Source organism: Apodemus sylvaticus, chromosome 1, assembly GCF_947179515.1.
Source record: "Apodemus sylvaticus chromosome 1, mApoSyl1.1, whole genome shotgun sequence".
In the NCBI taxonomy this organism is placed as follows: Eukaryota; Metazoa; Chordata; class Mammalia; order Rodentia; family Muridae; genus Apodemus; species Apodemus sylvaticus.
The window spans coordinates 58,550,028-58,574,096 of NC_067472.1; the positions used below are offsets into that span (position 1 = coordinate 58,550,028).

Genomic DNA, 24,069 nt, shown 5'->3' on the forward strand with positions numbered 1-24,069 from the left:
AGACCCTGGTTTGTTCTCTTTTAGGATGGAGGAGTTGAGACAGTGTCTCATGTTAAACTTACCTCGCTATGTTTGGAATTCACTATGTAGACCAGGTTGGCCTCCCAAACTCAAGAGATCTGTCTCTACCCCCTCATTGCTGAGATTAAACATGTGAACCACTATACCCAGTAAAGCCCCTGTGCTTTTTTAAAAAAATATTGTGTGTGTGTGTGTGTAGGTGTATTGTCTGCATGTATATTTATTTGTGCATCATGTCCATGCTTAGTGCCATCAGAGGCCAGAAAAGGGCATCATATTTCCTAGGACTGGAGTTACTGATGTTTGTGAACTGTTTGTGGGTACTGGGAATCAAAACAGGAAAATAGCCACTCCTCTTAACCATCACTGAACTCATCACTAAGCCATCCCTCTAGCCCTTCTCCCCCAAACAGAGAAGAAAAAAACAAACAAACAAAAATTCTGAAGTGGATATAAGTAACCAGAAAAGTTAGAAATTGAAACAGATCCAATGCTTATAAAATCCAAGCGTATCAGGTTGAAAACAAACACTGTTGGTGATTTGGTATAGGGGAATAGAAACAAATCTTTTGTTTTATGCTGGCTTAAGGTTACTTACTTTATTTATTTATTTATTTGCTCATCTTGTAAAAGGTTGGATAGAAATATAGATCTTTCATTAGTTTTCAAGTTGTTGTGACCCCCCCAACCATAATTATTTTCATTGCTACTTCATAATTTTGTTACTGTTTTAAAGCCTAATGTAAATACATTTTCTGATGGTCTTAGGTGACCTTTGTGCAAGGATCATTCAACTCCCAAAGGTATTGCTGTATTGCTGTATAAGTTTTTACAGCAATAACCTCTCTTGGATATTTTACTGGTAATGTAGCTGAGTGTGGTACTTTGAATGCTAAATGTCCTCTGTAGTCTGGGGGTTTGACTTCTTGTTCCCCAGTTGGTGCAAGTATTTGATTAGGTTTAGAAGATGTTGCTGGAGATGCGTCACTAAGGGCAGTCTTTGAGATTTAAAATGCCATTTCAGTTTATTCTCTTGCTTTCAGTGCCATTTTCGATGTGAGCTCTTAGCTGTTTGCGCCACATCTGCTACCTGCTGCCACAAATCCCTGTCATGATAAATTCTTTTGTAAGGTGCCTTGGCCATGGTGTTTTATCACAAAAGGTAACCAGCCGGGCGGTGGTGGTGCACGCCAGTAATCCCAGCACTCTGGGAGGCAGAGGCAAGCGGATTTCTAAGTTTAAGACCAGCCTGCTCTACGGAGTGAGTTCTAGGACAGCCAGGGCTATACAGAGAAACCCTGTCTTGAAAAAAACCAAATCCAAAAAACCAAAAAAAAAAGTAACCAAAACACTGTATTGGTAGGGTGGGAATAGGGGTGGATTCTCTGGTTTCTCTTTATACAATCTTTATACAAATCTCTGACCTTTTACATAGTTGACTTTGTTTTTACTAAGATACTACTTGATACAGTTATTTGTCTTTATTGCTACCCTTTAAGAAAACTATGATCTGGATTTGGTATTATTGCAAGCCTGAAATCCCTGGCTACTTAAGAGACTGCAACAGGAGAGACAAGTTCAGTTCCTGCCTGGACTACAGAGTTAGCTCATGGTTATCCCTAGCAACTTAGATGAAATAAGGACTTGTACGTGGTTCCACACTTGATATGCTTAAAATCTCTTTCTAAAAAAATTTTTATAGGTGTGGCATGCTGTATATATACACACCATGTGTAATGAATAGGTCAAGACATCTCAAAATTTTCATTTTTACTTCCTTTACACTCTGGTTGATTCACAAACATACCACTTTTTAGTTTGTTGGATTTTTGAGCCAGGATATCTCTGTTATGTAGATATGTAGATATGTTATGTAGATATGTAGATGTGTTATATCTGTCCTAGAACCATGTAGACCAGTCTGGTCTTGAACTCAACAAAGATTCATCTGCTTGCCTTAAGAGATGAGATTAAAGGTGTGTGCCACCCCATCTATTTCTTAAAAAAGTTTTTCTGTTTCTAATGAATCAAGTGAATATTCCTTTCCTGAATTAACTGCATATTTACTTAGCAGTGCTATACAATCCAGATGGTATAATTCTTCTTAGGTCACATTTATGTGACCTCAAACTTTGGGGACGTTGTGCGTGTGTGTTAGGCATGTCAAAGGTCAACCTTGTTCGTCATTCTTCATCTATTTTTTTAAATTTATGTTTGCCTGTGTATGTATATGTGTCCATGTGTGTCCTGATGGCTAACTAGCATTATATACCCTAGAGTAAGAAGGGAACTGTAAACTGCCGAATGTGGGTTCTGGGAACTGGACCCTAGTCTGTAAAAGTGTTGGGTTTAAAGGCATGTGCCACCATGCCTTACAAAATTGAATTGATTTTTTTTTTTTTAAGATTTATTTATTTTATGTATGTGAGTACACTGTCATCTTCAGACACACCAGAAGAGGGTATCAGATCCCATTATAAATGGTTTTGAGCAATCATGTGGTTGCTAGGAATTGAACTCAGGACCTCTAGAAGAGCAGTCAGTGCTCTTAACCACTAAGTCATCTCTCTAGCCCAAAACTGAATTGATTTTTAACTATCATATAGATATGTAATATATATAATATGGATATGGATATTATACGTCCATATGGAAAAGAGCTTAGTTTTTCTAATTTTTATCTGTTCTGTCAGTTTGTGTATTTATTTTTCCTCATTGCCTTTTTATATGTACACATACACCGCCAGAGACTCTTTATATCAGGACTAAAAGAGATAATTTTATAGAAATTTTGTAAATACTATAATTACTGGGTATTAGAATCTATGTTTTACATATTTAGCAATCAAAGAATAGCAGAATTCAATAATCTGTTTTGTGTTGACATCTCTTACACCAAATTATATAAAAAAGGAAAACTAGAAAGAAGAAACACAGCTTCAACCAGTAAAAGTGATGTGTGTGTGTGTGTGTGTGTGTGTGTGTGTGTGTACATTTATAAAGTTTTGTGTATTCTGATCATCTGGCTTCTACCTGATTGGGGATTACAGGAATTTGCCACTGTATCTGGTTTCTACAGTGTTGGGGATCAAATCCAAAACTTTGTGTATGCAGGCACTGTAAACAACTGATTTACCAGCCACACAACATTTCCTTCACTGAAAAATACACATTTCCTTACTACCTTTTGGGGCCTGGAAAGATTTGAGGGGAAGATAGTAGTTGAAATTGTTCTTTTCATTTCCTTGATTCTTAAGTGTACTATTTATGTTTTTTTATAGTTACTTATAAAAGTTTAGTATGTTGTTTACTTGTACACTCTTAGCAATCAGATTGATTTTGAAGTGACATTACTTTTTCTAGAGCTAGTTCAGTCAGAATTTTCATTTAAATAAGGGAGCATCAAGACAAGGCTGGTGAAGATGGGCATGGTGTTGAACACTTTAAATCCCAGAACTCAGGAGGCAAAGACAGGTGGACCTCTGGTTTACAGAGTTACTGAGTTCTAGGACAATCACAGCCAGTACTATGCAGAGAGGCCCTGCCTCCAAAAACAAATAATTAAAAGGAAAAAGAAGCCAGAATTATTTTGGAATATCTGAATTGGAAAGTGTCCATTTGACATGGTCTCTTCTCTCTGAGGAATTAAACCAAAACAGTAGAAAGTTGGTAGTAGTAGATAGAAATTAATCACTTGAGAGTGAGGATGGGTTGGAAGGTGGAGCTGAACTGGAGCTGAATAGAGTGAGGCCTTAAGGGCAGGACTCCCACCCGTCCTTGGTGTGAGTGATGGGAATGTGAGGTGGCATCTTGTCAGCGATGATTTCCTTTGGAGGATATGGAAGTAAGGGTTGAGGTTAGTGTGCAACACCTTGGAAAGTAAAAGTTTGACTGAGTTACTATATTGAAAACACAGAATGACTTCAGTATATATGGAAGATTTCATATAATTAAATTGCTTCTCTAGTGACTGGTTTTCTCAGTTTTGGTTCTGTTGCTCGCTTGAACAGTTTGGAGTTGTGCTGTTCAGTATATAAATCACTTAACTCCAAATTTTGGTAGATGGGACAAGAGGACAAGGATATAGAGAATTTGAGTCTACATGAAAGAAACCATGTTTCAGAATACAAAAGCAAATATATATAAATATATTATCAAATAAAAATATGGGTATTAGAAAATTTAAAATTGTGAATGTGGTCACGTTAATTTTCTGTTTACTTGAGTGGCCTAGAACAACTCCATTAGAAGTATTTTGCCATATACCAAGAAAAAAAAAAGTATTTTGCTGTAAGCATCTTGTAGATCCCTCTAGAGATGATTTGATTTGATTAGGAACATTTGGCTCCATTGATAAAGTGCTTGCCTAATATGCATGAAACCTCAATTTTAATCAGTTTGTTTTGTAACCAACTAAGGCTCTCATGTAGCCAAGGCTGGCCTTTAACCCTGATCCTCTTTGTCTCTCCCTCCCAAGTACTGGGATTACAGCACTCCCACTTAGCTTTGTCACCAAACTTGGTACTTTGCTGTATAAAAAGAAGAGTCCAGTTCCAAATTTGTGTAATGTTGTCCCCTCTCAGTTTTTTGTCAGTGTTTGTATATGCTTTACCTTGAGTTTTCAAGTGTTAGGGGAGCAATATATTTAAATATTTCTTGGTTTTTGGAGACAGGAAGTCTCTACATAGTCCTGGAACTCGATGTGTAGACCAGGCTGACCTTGAACTCAGAGATCCACCTGCTTCTGTCTCCCAAGTGCTAGGGTTAAAGGAATGCACCACTGCACCTAACTATATATTACTATTGACATACCTAATTGCAAATAGTTTGCACACTTTTTTTTTTTTTTGGATTTTTGGATCCCCTTACCCCCCCCACCCCCCCAGACAGAGTTTCTCTGTATAGCCCTGGCTGTCCTGGAACTCACTCTGTAGACCAGGCTGGCCTTGAACTCAGAAATCCACTTGCCTCTGCCTCTCAAATGCAGGGATTACACGCGTGCGCCACCATGGCCCAGCTTAATTTGCACATCAAAGTATAATATCTGAATTATTTTAGCACTTAAAATATATGTGGATTAGGACTAGAGAGATGGTTTTGCAGTTAAGAGCACTTGTTGCTCTTCCAGTTCTACATAGTGGCTTAGAATTATTTATAACTCCAGATCTAGGGAATTCCTCTCCCTTTTCTGACCTCTGTTGACATAAGGCATGCATGTATACAGATATATATGCAGGCATAAGACTAAAAAATAGAAGCCTTTTTGTTTTTATGTATATGAATGTTTTGTCTACATGTGTGTAAATGCACTTTGTTCATGCGTGGCACCATTGGAGCCAAAAAAAAAAAAGGTTTGGGCCTCCTAGAATTAGATTTACAGAATGACTGTAAGCTACCATGTTGGTGTGGGGGCTCTAAACTCAAGTTCTCTGCAAAGCAGCAACCCCTATTTAACTACTGAGCTCTTTGCTGGTATTACAGATGTATACCAATATGTATGGCTTATTATAGGATTTCTTGTCAAAGAATGAGGACACAATATTGCCAGAAATTTTGTCATGATTAAGGGAATTGCCATTTTATAATAACTAATGATCAGAATTTTCCAATGTACGAAATAAGTCTTTGTTGTTTTTTGAGAAAAGGTCTCACTATGTAGATCAAGCTGGCCTCCAACTCTGAGATTCAGGAGTTTACTACTACATTTGCCCTAAATAAAAATTTAAAGCTCTTATTTCTCAAACCCCCTCAGTCCAGGCTTTTGCACTGCATTTGACTGTTGACTCTAGGCTCTTCTAATCTATCATAGTAGAAGTATCAACCATTAAATCAAAACAAACCTTAACTGGCCTGCAGTTTGTTATGCAAACTAGTTTGGTCTTGAAATTAGGGTTTTGAAAGTAGGTAAAATATCAGTAGTTGTGATGGGCCATGGTGATGTGTGCTTTTAATTCCAGTGCTCAGGGCTCCCTGGTCAACAGCATTCTAAAACAGCCAGGGTTACATAGAGAAACCCTGTCTCAATGCACCCCCCCCCCCAAAAAAAAAAAGAAAAGGAAAAACAAGCAAACAAGAAAGAGAAAATAGAGGTAAAAATCAAAGTCACAACTTTAAATATTTTCAACAGTACAACTCGTAGTGTTTTAGTACATTCAAAATATTTTGTAGGACAGGTGTGGTGATACATGTCTTTATTTAATTCTAGCATTTAGGAGCAGAGGGAGGCAGATTTCTTGAATTGAAGACCAGTTTATGGTATGGACTACATACAACTCTATAATAAACCTTGTCTCCAAAAAACAACAAAAAAACCCACAAACAAAACAAAGCTAACCATCAGTTTTTAAGCATCTTGAAAAGAAACTTAGTATCCATTAAACAGTTACTTCCTTCAGCCTCTAGGATAATCCACCTTAATAGGTTTTGTGTCTGTAACTATAGATCTTTCATATTTATATTTAGTGCCTAGTTTGACACAGCAAGAGTTAATGGTTCACTTGGGAGTTTCATTTTTTTTTCTTTCAGTAATTAAATACTTGCATGTTCTGTCATGTTTTCCCTTAAATGTTCCTTTGACCTAAGATACTCTGTAAATTTATGGTAAAAACAGTAATCCTAATGCCAGCTCCAAAGTGGCAGGAAATACTAAGCACTCATTGTGATAACAGCAAGATGATGACTTCTTCAATACTTATTTTCAATCTGTAGATTATAGGTTATATGTAATTAGGTTATAGATTAGGAAAATTAATATGTTGTATTGAAGTGTACTTGCATCACTGACTTTTTTTTTTTCCTAAGCCATGCTTGGGATGGAACCCAGAACCATGTCCATGTTGAGCCTGGAAATGTACAGAACATAGTGACACATGGATATATTTGGTTGTAAAGAAGTTTCCAGGAATATACCATTTCCTGGGTTTTCTTTATATGTATGGGTGTTTTGCCTGCGTGTTCTTTTGTCTACTACTATGTGTGTGCCTGATGTCCAAATAGTCCAGAAGAGGGCATCAGAGCAACTCAGCTATCTCTCCAGTCCCCTAATTAAATTTTTGCTGTTGCAAATTGTAATTGGTTTATTTTCTGTTGCTATGATAAACTATGGTTTTGAAGGCATTATATTTATTTGGTCTTATGGTTTCAGAGAGTTGAGAGTTTTACCATCATGGCTGGGAAATGTAGCAGTAGATAGGCATGATGATTGGGGCATCAAAATGAGAGCTCACAGCTTAAACCACAAGCAAGAAGCAGGAAGAAGAAATAGAGTCAGTCTTTTAAACTCTTAAAGCCCTGGCTGGGCAATGGTGGAGCATGCCTTTAATCCCAGCACACAGGTGAACCTTCTGAGTTGGAGGCCATCATTCTATAGAGTAAGTCCCAGGAGAGCCAGGGCTTGTTATACAAAGAAACCCTGGAGAAAGAGGGGGATTGGGGGAAGGAGAGAGGTGTTTGAAACTTTTAATTTTTGTTAGGCATATCTCTTCTTTTTAAGCAACTCTATCACTTGAAGCAGGGGTTTTTCCTAACACCTTATCAACATTGATCATTTCATACTAAATTGCAGTTGGTAGATTTTATATTTGGATAAGTAAGAATCTCTTTATAGAAGGTAAGGTTTCAGCTTTGAAATATTAGAGGCTTACTTGGGGAACGAGAAACACCTTACTTACTATTTAAAGAGAAGATAATGTTGGACTTGTCTCTCTAGACAAGCCATTATTTTCACAAAATAAAAGTGTAGTACAACATTGGGTCATTTTCAGAACCACAGTTGCTAATATATTTGAATGTTGGGAATTTGTTCTTGTTTAGATAGGGTTTTATGTAGCCCAGACTAGCCATGAACTCTGTAGTCAAAGATGAAGCCTGATTCCCTGCTTCTGCCTCCCAAGATCAGGAATTACAGGCATGTCCCACCAAACTTGGCTTTATTTGGTACTGAGGACGGATCCAATGTTTTATGCATGCTAGGGAAACATTTTCCTAATTGCACCACATCTCCAGCCCTATATGGTTTTCTTACATTTTCTCCCTCATTTAATCCTAATACAACCCAGTTTCATAATTTCTTTTTATCATCGTTATTAAGTAGCTTACCAACAGTAAGAGAATGGACACAAGATTTTAGGATTCAACTCCTGAAGGAAACTTTATTTCAAAGACAAAACAAAAATGTTTTAAAGTTCTTAGGTCCATTCAGAAACAGAGCCATAGTTTTTCTGTTTTAACTTTAGTTGGTATAAATGAGGTTGACACGTGCTTACAAGGAAAATGAACTTTGCTAGAATCCTGTTGTAGAGGTGGGGGGGGCAAGAGTGTATGTGTTTGTTGGAAATGTAATTTTAAATGCCAACTTTTTTTCTTCTTCTTTTTCTTTTGGTTTTAGAGACAGGGTTTCTCTGTGTAGCCCTAGCTCACCCGGAACTAGCTCTGTAGACCAGACTGTCCTCAAACTTAGAGATCTGTTTGCCTCTGCTTCCAGAGTGCTCGGATTATAGGCATGTGCCATCACTGCTCATCTTAAATGCCAACTCTGCATCTTATTTCGTTTCCTTTTAAGGCTTCTTCTTCTGGACATGAACTTTCACAAATCTCAAGGTTTTTACAGTTTTGTTTTAGTCAGAGTCTCTCTACGTAGCCCTGGCTGTCCTGGAACATCTAGACAAAGCTGGTCTTGAAATCAGAGATACTCCTGCCTTAAAGGTGTGCACCACTATACCCAATGGTTTGGTTTTCTTCCTTCCTTCCTTCCTTCCTTCCTTCCTTCCTTCCTTCCTTCCTTCCTTCCTTCTTTCCTTCCTTCCTTCCTTTCTTTCTTTCTTTCTTTCTTTTGCAGTCTTCTTGTTGAAATTACTTTGATATATTTTTTTCATACACAGAAATTATTTTACATACTGTCACTGTCTGCTGCAGAGATTGATCTAACTTGTTCCAGACTGACTTGACCAAGCTTTAATAGAACAAATACAATATTGGCAGAGACAGGAAAGAACATCTTATGTTTGAGGCCAGCTAGGCCTGTATAGGGAGAGCCTGACTCAAAAAACAACAAAAACTCAACAGAGTTAAGAACAAGTGTAGCCTTTACCAGCTGTGTTAATTCAGCATCCCTTTCTTGTCATATGTTAAAGCAGTTAAGTTTAAATCAAACGTGTGTTTCATTACTTAGCTCAAGCTTTTTATTATTTGGTGGCAAAAAAGTATCAAGTCATCATAATGGCCAAGAGTCTCAATGTTTTCATAATGATATAGGATGTTCCCATTAAAATCATGAAATGTAATGAAACAGTTTGTAAACAGTTTACTCTTTTGTTAACAGCTTACTCTTTTTGGGAAAGAGTGTTTATTCATGTATATATACACACACATACATATATACACACATACATATATACACACATACATACACATACTAAAAATTCCAGTAGTTGAGGGGAAGAAAACATTTGCAACCAAGTAACAAGTCCTTGGAACCTAATAGATGAGTGAATGAGCATGTTCTCCTACTTAATGTGTAGCTTTCGGCAATTCCTGTTAATTGTAATACCATAATTTTACATGTCTGTCTTCTTGTACTGGCTTGCCATCTTCAACAATGGGCTTGGGCCTGTTTATCTGTGTGTGAACACCAATACTAATTCTAGAAAATTTTCATTATTCGTGAAAGAGACCCACACTATTAAAAGTCACTTGACCTAACTGACCTTTGACAACTAATCTGCTGAATGAATTTACCAATATCACCCATTTCATATAAATGAAATTATATCTGGATTTTTTTACTTAGCTTTGAGTTTTCACATTGTAGCACATATCATTCTTTGCTAAGTAATGATAGTTGATGTATAGAAATAGATTTTTCCATACTTGTACCTATATTGACTGTCATGATGATAACATCTATCATGATTGCATATGGAGTAGTTTGGTGGGTTTGTTTGGTTTTTTGTTTTTTAGATATTACTTATGTATTTATTTTTATTTATGAGTACATGGTAGCTGTCTTCAGACACACTAGAAGAGCGCATCAGATCGCATTATAGATGGTTGTGAGCCACCATGTGGTTGCTGGGAATTGAACTCAGGACTTCTGAAAGAGCAATCAGTGCCACTGAGCCATCTCTCCAACTGGGTTTGGTTTTCATATATCTTTTGATGAATGATACTGAACATCTTTTCATGAGTTCACTTTTATTTGTATATTGCCTTTGGAGAGACATTTTTAAAGCTCTGTTGATGGCCTTCTAGTTAGCATTTTGTTTAGCCTTCTTGATATGAAGAAAATTTAAGTGCTTAATTTAGGCCATTTTTATAAAGGGATTTTACTTTAGTTTAGTTTAGTTTAGTTTAGTTTTTTGAGACAGGGTTTCTCTGTGTAACCCTGACTGTCCTGGAACTCACTTTGTAGACCAGGCTGGCCTCAAACTCAGAAATCCGCCTGCCTCTGCCTCCCAATCTGGAGCTAGAGTTACAGGCAGTTGTGAGCTGTCAAACATGGGTACTGGAAACTGAAAGGGTAGTAGCAAATGTTAAGCACTGAGCTGATTTTCCAGCCCTTATTTACATATTTTTAAATGTCCTCACTTTGAGGAGCTATGATAGGTATTTAGTAGGTCTGAGATGATTTTTTTTATTGTGAATTTATATCTCTAGGCTTAAAGAGGTAGCAGAAATAAAAATCAGCTGAGTTTTAGGTGAATCTAAAGAATTTCAAGATAGACAGGGCTACACAGAGAAACCCTATCTCAAAAACAAACAAAACAAACCAGAAACAAAAACCTGTAGACTTCACAGGTTGGAAGCCCAGTGGTGTATTTGTTCTATTTTGTGCATTTTGCTAATATCAGCTAAGCTTGAGCTTGGAGAAAGGAAAGTAGATGCTTTGAACTAGCAACTAAGGCTGGAAGTCACACTTTCCACATAGGGAGCCCTGGATACTTGGTAGAGAGGAAGGAAAAGCGCACGATTTTATCTTTGTGTCCTTTTTTTTTTCCCACAGCGGGGTACCATGAGACGTCGCTATGAAGACGATGGCATTTCAGATGATGAGATTGAAGGGAAAAGAACTTTTGACTTGGAAGAGAAGCTCCACACTAACAAATATAATGCCAATTTTGTTACTTTTATGGAGGGGAAAGGTCAGTATGATTTTGATTCAGACCCTGAACCCCTTGATGTAAGAGTCATTAACTTGAGACTTTATCATCTGTGCAATGTTAATGTATTACCTGTTGATGATATTTATTTTGTCTCATAATGCTCATTCTCTGCCATTGAATGTAATCTTTTATTAGAATAAGAATGTTACTGGGAAAGACCTTTTTTTCTTTTTCTGATTTCTTGACTTGGGTTTAATTAAAAATGGCACTGGTATGATGGCACATGCCTATAATCATTGCACTTGGAGATAGAAACAGGAGGATCAGGAATGGTCTGTATATAAGTTATAATGTATGTATAAATATATTGTAATGGTAAGGTAAATGCCAGCCTGGGCTACTTGAGACTCTGGATAGAAGGAGAGGGAGAAAGATATCAAAACAAAAAAAGTACAGTGAAATTCTTTTTTGGGGTTGGATTCCTTATGTGTTATGTAGCCTTGACCATTAGAAAACTATGGAAAGATTGGGTGTATAATGTTCAGACTATTTTAGCCATTAAATAATTTCTAATTAGGATCTATCAAGTGACTCATTAACATAGCTACCTACAAGCCCTGATTTTCAATATACTTTCCGTGTTTACTAAGAGGTGTAAAACATTGTATGCATGAAGTAACAAACACTATAAATACCTTTTTACTTAAAATTCCTTTTATAATTTTTTTCAATGATTTTTCTAATGTTTTCCCCCATGGTTTCAGATTTTAATGTAGAGTATATCCAGCGGGGTGGCTTGAGAGACCCTCTCATTTTCAAGAATTCTGATGGACTTGGAATAAAGTAAGTGCTCTGGTCCTTCCTGAGATGGTTGCAAATGACTTTTACACTTAGGGATTAGACAGTGGCAATTTTGAGAACCCAGAGCAGTAAGTAATTGAAAATAACTTGCCAGTTACTTTGTGAAATACATTTCTTGTTTTAGGTGATTCAGATACCTAGAAATAAAAAATGTAGATGAGCTTAAAAGAAGTTTAAGTCTTAAGTCTATAAGTCTGATATATTTGCTTTTAACATTGTGGGATTTCTTCATATATAAATATATAGTCATTTATATTTAAAAAGTATTTAAACCTAAATACAAAGATTGATGTTTCTGGAAAGTGCTTCATACTTTCCAGATCCACACTGACTAGAGAAGTAGTGCTTCTCATTGACTGGTGTTTATTTCATAGAATGCCGGATCCAGACTTTACAGTGAATGATGTCAAAATGTGTGTGGGTAAGTAACAAACTTTTGGCCTGCCTCTTCATCTTTGAGTTTAGGAATCTTAAAATATATATATATTATTAGAAAGAATTATTTGATTAGCAGCTCAGAATTTTCCTCAAAGGACATTTAAAAAGAAAACAACTCTATAAGGAGGAGATAGGAAGTTATTATATATATGTTCAGGAGAAATTTTTCTCAAAAGCAAAAGTTTTTTAATTTAGTTCATCTAAAGTCTAGGCATAGATAACTGTTACATTCTGTGAAAATGCAGTAAGATGGTATAAAGTTTTCTGTGTTTCCAACAAACATGAGCAAAAGGAGCTCCTCTGACTGTTGCTATTCTATGGAATAGTTCTATTCCTTACTTTGGAAATTAGAATAGCACCACTTTTTGGCCACTTGGATCCCTGTTAGACTGCTGGATAATCTTGCTTGATCTTGAGAAGTGAAAGTTACCAACAGTCTTTATTCTCTGATGCCAGTATTACTCATGCCCCGATGCTTGTGTTACAGTCTAAGTACCAAGATACATGTATTTCTTGGTAAATGGCAACTTGTGGACTATGTGATCAGTAAATCTATTGAGTAATCAAAATCCTTGCCTGTCCTTTCAATCAGAGCTCCCTTAGGAGTCCCAGATAATTTGTGAGTACTCAACATTGTAGAACTTCACTTAGCAGTCTGGAAAGAGGTGGCTTAGCAGTTTAAGAGCATTGACTGTTATCCAGAGGACCTGGGTTCAATTCTTAGCATCCATATGTCAACTCACAACTGTCTGTAACTCCTATTCCAGGGGATCTGACACCCTTACACAGCATACATACAGTCAAAACAGCAATGTACATAAAATAAAATTAAATACATTATTTTTTAAAAAGTTTACTTACCACTTATTATTTTTGTAGTTGTTTCTAGACAGAGAGGTTCAAGTATATTAAGCTAATCTCAAACTCATTGTGTAGCCAAGAGTGACCTTAAACTAATTATCTACCTGTTCCCCACCTCTTTTTGAGTGCTTCAGTTACAGACATTTGTCACCATACCTAGCTTATGTGGGGCTGGGATCATATCCAGGACTTTGTCTATCCTTCAATGACTAGGTTTATTTCTTCAGCCTTTCCTTTTCTTTCCTTTCCTTTCCTTTCCTTTCCTTTCCTTTCCTTTCCTTTCCTTTCCTTTCCTTTCCTTTTTCCTTTCCTTTTTCCTTTCCTTTCCTTTCCTTTCTTATCTTTCTTTTCTTTCTTTCTTTTTTGGTTTTTCAAAACAGGGTTTCTCTGTGTAGCCCTGACTGTCCTGGAACCCACTCTGTAGACCAGGCTGGCCTCAAACTCAGAAATCCGCCTGCCTCTGCCTCCTAAGTGCTGGGATTACAGGCATGCGCCACCACTTCCGTTCTCTCATTTCTTTCTTAATCAATCTTCAGGAAAGTAATTTCCTAGATCCATAGGCAGTAGACAGCCAGAACTTTCTGTGTTAGTTATTTTTTTCATGAGACAGGGTTTCTCTGTGTAGCCCTGGCTACTGTCCTGAAACTCTCTCTGTAGACTGGATCTGGCTCAAACTCAGAGATCTACCTGTGTCTTCCTACTGAGTGTTGGGATTAAAGTTGTAGGCCACCACCATACCTAGCAGACTTATTTTTTAGTGATATATGTATGTGTGTGTTTATGTGCTCACGGAGTAAGAAGGGTTGAATTCTCTGGAGTTACAGGTAGTTGTGAACCACCTAATATGGGTATTGAAAGTAGAACGTGGGTCTCTGAAGGAGTAGCCCCTGCTCTTTATTGCTAAAATTCTCTCTAGTGCCCTTCTTAGAATCTTATGGTCATGGTTCACCAGTGACCTGCCCAAGAGGCATCTGTGATAACTTTAAAGTACAGACGCATAAGAAAGGATTCTGGAAAGACGATGAGAGCATTGTACATCTACTTGATTGTTGCTCTGACAGAGTCTATCTGGTGTAACGATTGTGGAAGTCTGTTGAAGGCTTGCCTTCCAGGGAAATATTCAGAAATAAAGTTAATTTCAGGTTTTACTATAGTAATAACGACTTTCCTACATCCTCCAGCCCTCACCAACTGGAACTCATGAAACAGATGTGCATGTTTTTTCAAAAGCATGACACATAGCTTTAAGGAGCCAGAATGGGTCTTGTCATTTAAATATTTGACACTTGTGCTGTGATTGCAGATTTCTGTTTCTAACAAATGTATAGACATAAGAGTTGAGGGGGGCTGTTGTTACACTCTCTCTAAGCTGTTTCAATGCCCTTATATTTGACCCCAGTGACTCCTATAGGACTTAAAAGGCAGATGTGGTGGCACAAGGAGAACATAATAGATAAAAACAAACACAAAAGACTGATGGTTGTGGTGGCTGTACACACCCTTAATCCTAGCACTCCAGAGGCAGAGGAAGTTGGATCTCTTGAGTTTTTTTTTTTTTTGAGGATAGCCTGGTCTACAGAGTGAGTTCCAATATAACTAGGGCTACAGAGAAAAACCTGTCTCAACCCCCCCCCCTCAAAAAAAACCCCAAATAAACAAAAAAACCTAAAATAGCATAATAGTACAATGACATACATTCAGAGAATGCCCACACAGAGAGAACAATAAGATTAAAAAGAAGCTGTCTTAAATATATACAATCCATGTGTGCTTTGCACTCTTTAAAAAATCCCAGCATTTGAGAGGCAAAATGAATATGAGTTCCAGGCATTCTGGGCCATGTGACTATTAGGATTTTGTTATATCAACATTAAACAGACATGTGATGACAAGAAGGATAGCATCAAACAGACTAGAGTATATTTTGGGAATAATAGAGGAAAGAGAGGAAAGGAGAGACTAGGAAAGAAAACATAAGGGTTGGGGACTTAGCTCAGTGGTAGAGCGCTTGCGCGCAAGGCCCTGGGTTCGGTCCTCAGCTCTGTTTAAAAAAAAAGAAAGAAAGAAAACATGATAGAGGTAAATATATGGACAGTTAATTCTCTGGATGATTGCTCAGTGTGTAAAAATACTTGCCAGAAAACCTGACAACCGAACCTTAATTCCTATTCAGTGTACAACTATCAGCACTATCTACTATTAGAATTTATCATCCCAAAACAAAAGTCTGATAAGCAGTTATTTCTCATTCTCTTTTCCCTGTAGCCTCTGACAACCATTGATCTTATGTGTTCTAGATCAGGATTTATCTAATCTGTGTTTCACATATCTAGAATTATATAATAGTAGCCTTTCATCTGTAAGTTCTCTCACATGGCATACTTCCCATGTTTGACTTCATTCTTTTTATTTCCATTTATTGTATAATTTACCATTTTTGTTTATTCGTTCATCTAGAGATGGAATTGGAATTATTTTAACTTTTTGGCATATAGCCTATTTCCTTCTGCTACCTGATGTACTTAGTAAGGTTAGTCTTACACGTTGGGCAGCACTTGCTCATTGTCTCTTTTGTCAGGATCTCACTGTGTGTCATAGGCTTGGAACTATGTAGAGCAGTTTACCTCAAATTTATAGAGATTGTCCTGCTCCTGCCCTACTGAGTGCTGGGATTAAAGGTATGCACCAACACACTCAGCAGCATACTGTGTTTTGTTGTTATTATGCTTGAGGAAGAATGACAATGTAATTTTATCAGACTGTAAATATGAACTAAGTGTAAAGAAGTTTTATATTAAAAATTATTGACAGGACTGAAGAAACCAACTAAAAATAGAGAAGTTTAAACTGATAACCACTAATTCACATTCCTTTTTTTTTTGTTGTTTTTTTTGTTTTTCAAGACAGTTTCTCTGTGTAACAGAGGCATGCATGGCTGTCCTTTAACTTCCTTTATAGACCAGGCTGGCCTCAAAGTCCCAGAGATCTACCTACCTGTGCCAAGTGCTGGGATTAAAGGCATGTGCCACAATGTACAACTCATAATTCATACTGTTAAGATAGATTAGGTCAGTCATTAAACCTTTACTAAAACAATATATGTCAGTAAGTCTTTTATCTTACAAGTTACCTGGTCCTTGTTGTATCATGTATGAAATAAATACTGGCATTTATCATGTAGAGTTGTAGGGTTAAGTGAGGTATTGAATAAGAAAACCCACATTTGATAGTGATGGCCTAGGGACTGATGAGTATTTTTAACTGCATCTCTTGTCCTTTTTATTCTCTGATGTGATTATGATTATCCTTCTCAAGTAATTTCCTTATGTATTAATAATTATCTTAAGGATAGTTTGTTAATTTGAACTTGCGGTTTATATACTTAATATATTTAAGAGTAATTATGGCTTAATCAAACTCTTTTTACGCAGGGAGTCGTCGGATGGTGGATGTCATGGATGTGAACACACAGAAAGGGATTGAAATGACCATGGCGCAATGGACACGATACTATGAGACTCCAGAGGAAGAGCGAGAAAAACTCTATAATGTTATCAGCCTAGAGTTTAGCCACACCAGGCTTGAGAATATGGTGCAGCGACCTTCCACGGTTAGTCATTTTCCACATTCTCATTTATATCCATCCTTCCTTCCTTCCTTCCTTCCAAGTTATTCATTATGTGTGAGTACACTGTAGCTGTATTCATCAGACACTCCAGAAGAATGTCACATCTCATTACGGGTGGTTGTGAGCCACCATGTGGTTGCTGGGATTTGAACTTGGGACCTTCAGAAGAGCAATTGGTGTTCTTAACCGCTGAGCCATCTCTCCAGCCCATAAAGAGACTGGATTTTTCTTTTTCAAGACAAGGTTTCTCTGTGTAACCCTGGCTATCCTAGAACTCGCTTTGTAGACCAGGCTAGCATGGAACTCAAATCTTTCTGCCTGCCTCTGCCTCCCAAGTGCTAGGATTAAAGGCGTGCGCCACCACTGCTAGCTCTCGCTCTCTCTCTTTCTTTCTTTCTCCCTCTCTCTCCCTCCTTCCTTCCTTTTCTTTCTTTCTTTCTCTTTCTTTCTTTCTTTCTTTCTTTCTTTCTTTCTTTCTTTCTCTTTCTTTCTTTCTTTCTTTCTTTCTTTTCTTTTCTTTTCTTTTCCTTTCTTCTTTCTTTCTTCCTTCCTTCTTTCTTTCTTTCTTCTTTCTTCTTTCTTTCTTTCTTTCTTTCTTCTTCCTTCCTTTCTTCTTCTTTCTTCTTTCTTTCTTTCTTTCTTTCTTTCTTTTTTTCCTCCTTCCTTCCTTCCTTCCTTTCTTCTTTCTTTCTCTCTTCTTCTCTTTCTTTCTTTCTTTCTTTCTTCTTTCTTTCTTCTCTTCTTTCTTTCTTCCTTCCTTCCTTCCTTCTTTCCTTCCTTCTTTCTTTCTTTCTTCTTCCTTTCTTTCTTCTTTCTTCCTTTCTTCCTTTCTTACTTTCTTTCTTCTCTCTTCTTCCTTTCTTCTTTCTTCCTTCCTTTCTTTCTTTCTCTTTCTTTCTCTCTCTTTCTCTCTCTCTCTCTCTCTCTCTCTCTCTCTCTCTCAACTTACTGATGTATGTTTTTGTGTGTGTGTGTATGTTTCATATCATGAACCCCAGTCTTGCTCATCTCTCCATCTCCTCATATCTGCCCTTCACCATTGCAACCTCCCTTCTAAAATAAAAACAAGCAAAACAGAAAGCATCTCACTGTAGAAGCTATAGTATATCAGAGTTACAATTTATTCTACAGTATATCCCTCTGTCTACACATCTTCACTCATTCATTGCAATAAATCATTGGTCTGTTTCAAGATCTCTGGCTTCTGTGATACTATCAATATTGGATCCTCACCAGGATTTCTCCCAGCTGTCTTGTCTCCCTATGTCACAGAGATCCTGCGCTATTGAACCCCAACTGTTAGCATGTGATAAAGATTTTGGGCCACCTTAGAGCCCTGAATCTGGTCTTGGGGTGGTAGCTGAGTTTGTCAGTGTGCAGGCTTTATCCAGCACTGTTCCAACTAGGCCACCCAGTGCTGTCAGCAGGAAGCACAGTCAGCTTTTCTGTCCTCATGCCCTTGGCCTGCTCTACTGAACCTGTGCTGCCGAGTCAGGGTGAGGGGCCCATTCTCCCAAATGCTGCAGCCTGTAAGAGGCTGGACCAGCTCACCCGCTTACACCCTCAGGATTGGCTCTCCTGTGTCTTTGCCAGTGAGGGAACAGGGCTAGTCCATGATCTCAAGCCCTGGTTTCAACTCTCCCAACTTCTGACTACTGTAGGTGAGCGTGGGCATTGGTGAGGTGCAGGGCCTAATCTCTGGATTGCTGCAGCTGGCAAGGGACATGGCCAACTCTCTTGACTGCTGCGGGTGGTCAGGGCAGGGAGCTATATTCTCATTTTCAATAGAAGGTCTTTATAGTGGAAGCATTTTTATAGCTCTGTGCATGCCAAAATTAAGCTAAATGTAGGAAAGAGTATTCAATAGCAGTAACTTTCATTTTTAGCAGAATTCATTTTCCAAAATCATTTCATTTTCACCAAGAACTTAATTGGGAACTTGGTCTTTCAGTGATAGATAAGAATCTTAAAGTGTTACTGGGAAACTGGCTTAAATGAATTTCTGTCCAATAGCTTTATGTTTGCTAAGAAACTTAAGGGAATTAATTGGGTTAGGTTTGAGAATGTGTGCCATGTTTGGTGGCATAAGTCTTCAATCCCAACCCACAGAAGACAGAAGGAGAAGAGTCTCTTGTGTTTGGGGCCAGCATGGTCTGCATAGCTAGTTTCAAGACAGCCTGGGCTGTATAAGAGAGATTCCGTGCAAAAAATAAAGAACAAAAATTAAGGGACATATTGTTGAGAGCAAGGTGAATTTTGCACCACCAATCTATCCACTTCACTAGGTGAGAATTTTATGTAACATGTTATAGGATTTAGTAGGTAAAAATAGTAGTGATGAATGAGTTGGTTTCATTGGTTTTTGATACCCTATTATCCTAAAGTTAATTTTCATTTTATCTATCTTTGGGTAAAGTACTGGCCATCTACTCTATTGGGAAAGCTATTCGGAAAGTGGAGTTGGCTTCACTTTTGAAATGTACCTATATATATTTTTGAGTCTCTCCTCCCTTAATTCCTGACTGTGAATGAACTCAAGCTAGGTATGGTGGTTCCAGCTACATGGAAGTCTAAAGAAGAAGGTCTTTTTTTAAAAAAAAGGTCTTAATTATACCCATACCCTTTGCTTTCCAAAATTAATATATGATATTTGCTAGTAATATGTTTACTCTTTCTAGATGGACTACAGCTATATTACTATATTTCCAATATTATAACTATAGTTTATTGGTATGTATAGCAAAGAGAAAAATAACTCAGTATTTTGCTAGTTTGTGAGTCAGTGTATATTTTGTGTTGTTTTTAGTTTTTTTAGGTTTTTGAAGATAGGTTCTCTCTTGTGTAGCTATGCCTTTCTTGGAACTCACCATGTTGATCAGGCTGGCCTCAAACTCAGAGATCTACTTGTCTCTGTTTTCCCGGTGGTGGGATTAAAGGTATGTGCTACTATGCCCAACTTTTTTCATTGTGTATGATTGGACCAGATATTCAGCTAAAAGCAGAGATTCTTGTGAAAATAGGCTTCTTTCCCACAAGAATGACAAGAATCTTTCCTATATTAGCATAAATACACCTACCCCCCAGTGCTAAGATAATGGTTTATGCCACTAACCATTTTTAATAATGTTCATTTTTAATAAAGAATTCAGTAAAAGGAAACATGAAGCCAAAGCATGGTGGTCCTTGTATGTTATCCCAGCATTTGGGAGGTAGAAACAAGAGGATTGCCTGTACTGCAGAGTAAGTTTTTGTCTCAAACAACAGAAAACAACATGAGAATTACAGTTGCATTGCTTACAAATGTATTCCTTAATAGTTCTAGAATTTAATTTAAAGATGATTATTGCTATAAATATAGAGCTTGATTATTAAAGATTGGGAACATTAAAACCATTCATATATGAAGTCTACTTTGTAGTATTCTGAGTATCCCAAGGTTTGGCTTTTTTAGTTTTTTGTTTGTTTGGTTTGTTTGTTTGGTTTGTTTTTTTGTTATTTGTTATTTGTTTTTTTGGTTTTTTGGGGTTTTTTTTTTTGTTGTTTTTTTTTTTTGACAGGATTTCTCTGCATAGCCTTGTCCATTCTGGAACTAACTCTGTAGTCCAAACTGGCCTCTAACTCACAGAGATCCACTTGTTTCTGCCTCCTGAGTGCTGGGATTAAAGGTGAGCGATATCACTGCCCAGCTCTTAGTTTTGTTGTTGTTGTTTTATTTTGTTTTAAGTAATTTATTTTTATGTGTATGGGTGTTTGGTCCAGGTGTTTTATGTTGTAAGCTGCAATATGGGTGCTAGGTATAGAACACCTAGTGCCCTTAACCATTAAGCAGTCTAGTTGTGTTGTCTGTCTGTCCTTCCATTATCATTGTATCCCCTTCCTTTCTTTGACTTTTTTTTTCTTTTCTTTTTCTTTTTTCAGAATCACTATGTATGGCTGGCTGGCCTGGAACTTAGATCCTCCTGCCTCTGCCTTCTGAGTCCTGAGATTAATGTGTGCACTAAAATGCCCAGCCATTTCAAAGACTAGAGCTAATTACCAAACTATCTCTTTGAGCTCAAATTTTTGATAAATTAGGAACTTATGATTACTAACTCAGTAGTTTCTATGCCACATACTGAATTTTTTTTTTTTCTCCCCTTTTCGGTCTTTTTTTAAGCATTTATTTTATAAGCATGTACATATGCACATCATGGTACACATGTATGGGAATTTTCTGTCTTTTCCACTATGTGAGGCCTAGGGATCAAACTAGGTCATCTTGTCAGCCTTGATCTTTGTATCTTTAGAAACTATCTCTTAAAATTTTCCAACCTCTATTATACCAATATTGACAGAAGAAAGTTTCTAGTTGTAAACTGTCTTTAATGAATTCATTTTGGTCAGAGCTGGTTGTACAATTATGTTATTGGAACCAGTTCTCTTTTTTTATCTATTTACAGAACATTTGTCTTTTGACTCTAAGGCTCACAGATTTTTTAAATTTTATTTTGTGCAGTGTACATTTAAAGGAGTTGCTTTCTTGACCTTAAAATTCTCTGTAACCCCATTGCTTTTCTTGGACCCTAAACATCTCTCTTTTTTTTAAAAGGTGGATTTCATTGACTGGGTAGATAACATGTGGCCAAGGCACTTGAAAGAAAGTCAGACTGAATCAACAAATGCCATCTTAGAGATGCAGTACCCTAAAGTGCAAAAGTAAGTTACTCATTCTTGTGCAGTTTGAGTGTTCTGTGAGGTATAACATTGATAACAAGGAATAGTCCATCCCTTTTCTAGCTTTGCTGTTTTAAATCATCAAATTGATAAGAAAGAGTATGTGACAAATTACATGGCACATTATCTCATAATAAAGAGGAAAGACTGTATGGTCCTGGAAATGTGACAAAGAACTGAATTTCTTTAGCAAGATATGGATGGTGCCTTGATGCAGAGGTTCAAGGCCAACCTGCTCTAAGTAGCAAATTCCAGGACAGACAGGAAACCTTGCCTCAAACCCTCCAAAAAGGAAAGAAAGAAAACCTACTAGAAGTTTATTAGATGCCAAGTAGAAGGGCTCACTGGGAGAGAGAATGTCCATTTGGTGGGTAGTTCTCTTAAACAGTGTACTAATTATTCTGCTGGTTCTCTTTGGGTCAGGTACTGTCTGATGAGTGTCCGAGGCTGCTACACTGACTTCCATGTGGATTTTGGAGGTACTTCTGTTTGGTACCACATCCACCAAGGTGGGAAGGTACGGGCACAGTAGCACTGGAATTAGAGATGATTTGCATGCTTAATAAATCTGCACACCTAGTAATACAATACCAGGAAACATCATCCATTCATATCTGAAGAGAGTTGTAGATTCTGTTACCTTTTGTAGCTATTCCATTGGAGTTTTAGTATTTATGTAGGCCAGTGTCATTCTACCAATATTTGGCCAGTTCTTAAAGCAGAAATTTTCTAGGTGAAGCTAAGAGGTAATTTTAGGAGGACAGTATCATTTTTGTATCTGTAAGAAAAGTAATGTAGAGGAAGGGAGCATAAGTTTTGGATATACTAACCAAAAGTCCAGCAAATTAGGATTTAGCCAGCTCTTCTTGTCTCTAAGTATTGTTTTGAAATGTAACTAAAGGGAACATTAAGTCTTTTTGAGGACTGGAAAAGAGTTACATACCAATAATAATAAAATATATTCCATCTTAATGAGTTTTTCTAAATAGTGTATCAGAATTGCAATCTGGAATTAAAAGCAGAGATCTGTAGCGTTATCATCCTCCACTTGCAGGAACTACATCTGTTAGCAGGAACAGCTGGGATGAAAACAAGAGCTTAACACAGAACTTCTGGACTTCCGTATCCAAAGCTCTTTTGTTTACTTACGTTTGTGTAGGTGGGATCATAATTTGTCCTATTGATCTTGTTACTATATTAAGACAGAGCAGCCTAGACCAATATCTTAGAGTTGATTAATTATGTCTAAATAACTGGGCTATTTAAGCCTCTAGCTAGTTATTAAGGATTACCCGCATAATAAGCCCAAGGCCTTTTTCATTTAGTGTTCAGGGTTCTTCTACTGCCACAATCCCAGGATATCTAGATCCTGTCAGACCAAGTGACTGGCAAGATGGATCTGTTTGTTTGGGTCCCGAACTACCCAGATAGTCAAGCCTTCTACCTTCCAATTCTCTTTGTGCCTGTTTATCAGTTGAGGGAGACGACTGGATCATGTCAATAGCTGTTAACAGACTGAAGTTTTTTAACTCACAGGTCTTCTGGCTCATCCCCCCTACAGCCCACAACCTGGAGCTGTACGAGAATTGGCTGCTATCAGGGAAACAGGGAGACATCTTTCTGGGTGACCGGGTGTCAGATTGCCAACGAATTGAGCTCAAGCAGGGCTATACCTTCGTTATACCCTCAGGTAAGCAAAGTGGGGGAAAGTAGATTGCTTTCTAGGTTTCTTAAAGCTGATTATGCATAAGACTCTGAATTCAGTGTCCAGCGAGGCCTGTATGTGCATGGCTATATAGTCAGCAGCATATAATGGTGTTTTCCTGTTTTTATGGAGAATACACGTAGAGAATATGTATTTAAAAACAAATAACAAGGGCTGGAGAGATGGCTCAGTGGTTAAGAGCATTGACTGCTCTTCCAGAGGTCCTGAGTTCAATTCCCAGCAACCACATGGTGGCTCACAACCATCTGTAATGGAATCCAATGCCTTCTTCTGGTGTGTCTGAAGATAGCTACATTGTACTCATATAAATAAATCTTAAAAATGAAAAATAACAAAAGCAGTGCTTAATACTGGTACAGTGCTTCTCACATATATTCATTTGGACTATATATTAAATCCAGTAATCCAGAATTTTTACATGTGATGTGTCCTCTCTAGTGAGGAAAGCAACTTTCCCCACCTAAGTGGGCAATGCTGAATCAGCAGCTTTGGTTTGTTTTTGTTTTCTAGGCAGGGTTTCTCTGTGTAGTCCTGACTGTCCTGGAGCTTGCTGTGTATTATAGGCTGGCCTCTGCCCTTGCCTCTTGAGTGCTGTGATTAAAGGTGTACACCACCAAGCATGAGTAAATTATAGATATTTTCATTGCATCTTAATTCTAAAATAAATGCATATAAAAGGTACAAGTTTTTGAGAATTCTAGCCATGTATTTGCCTGCTCAGT

General features: G+C 37.4%; 1 protein-coding gene across 4 annotated transcripts in view; it reads left to right on the forward strand.

Moving 5' to 3' along the window:
* Kdm2a (lysine demethylase 2A) overlaps positions 1 to 24,069 on the forward strand; it is a 79,019-nt gene that overhangs the window by 19,571 nt on the left and 35,379 nt on the right. For all 4 annotated transcript variants that reach the window (XM_052193427.1, XM_052193419.1, XM_052193412.1 and 1 more), the window contains exons 3-9: positions 11,021 to 11,159; positions 11,885 to 11,963; positions 12,356 to 12,402; positions 16,712 to 16,890; positions 21,497 to 21,603; positions 22,045 to 22,138; positions 23,158 to 23,311. In XM_052193427.1, the coding sequence (XP_052049387.1) occupies positions 11,021 to 11,159; positions 11,885 to 11,963; positions 12,356 to 12,402; positions 16,712 to 16,890; positions 21,497 to 21,603; positions 22,045 to 22,138; positions 23,158 to 23,311 (799 nt within the window). The remainder of the gene's footprint in view (positions 1 to 11,020; positions 11,160 to 11,884; positions 11,964 to 12,355; positions 12,403 to 16,711; positions 16,891 to 21,496; positions 21,604 to 22,044; positions 22,139 to 23,157; positions 23,312 to 24,069) is intronic.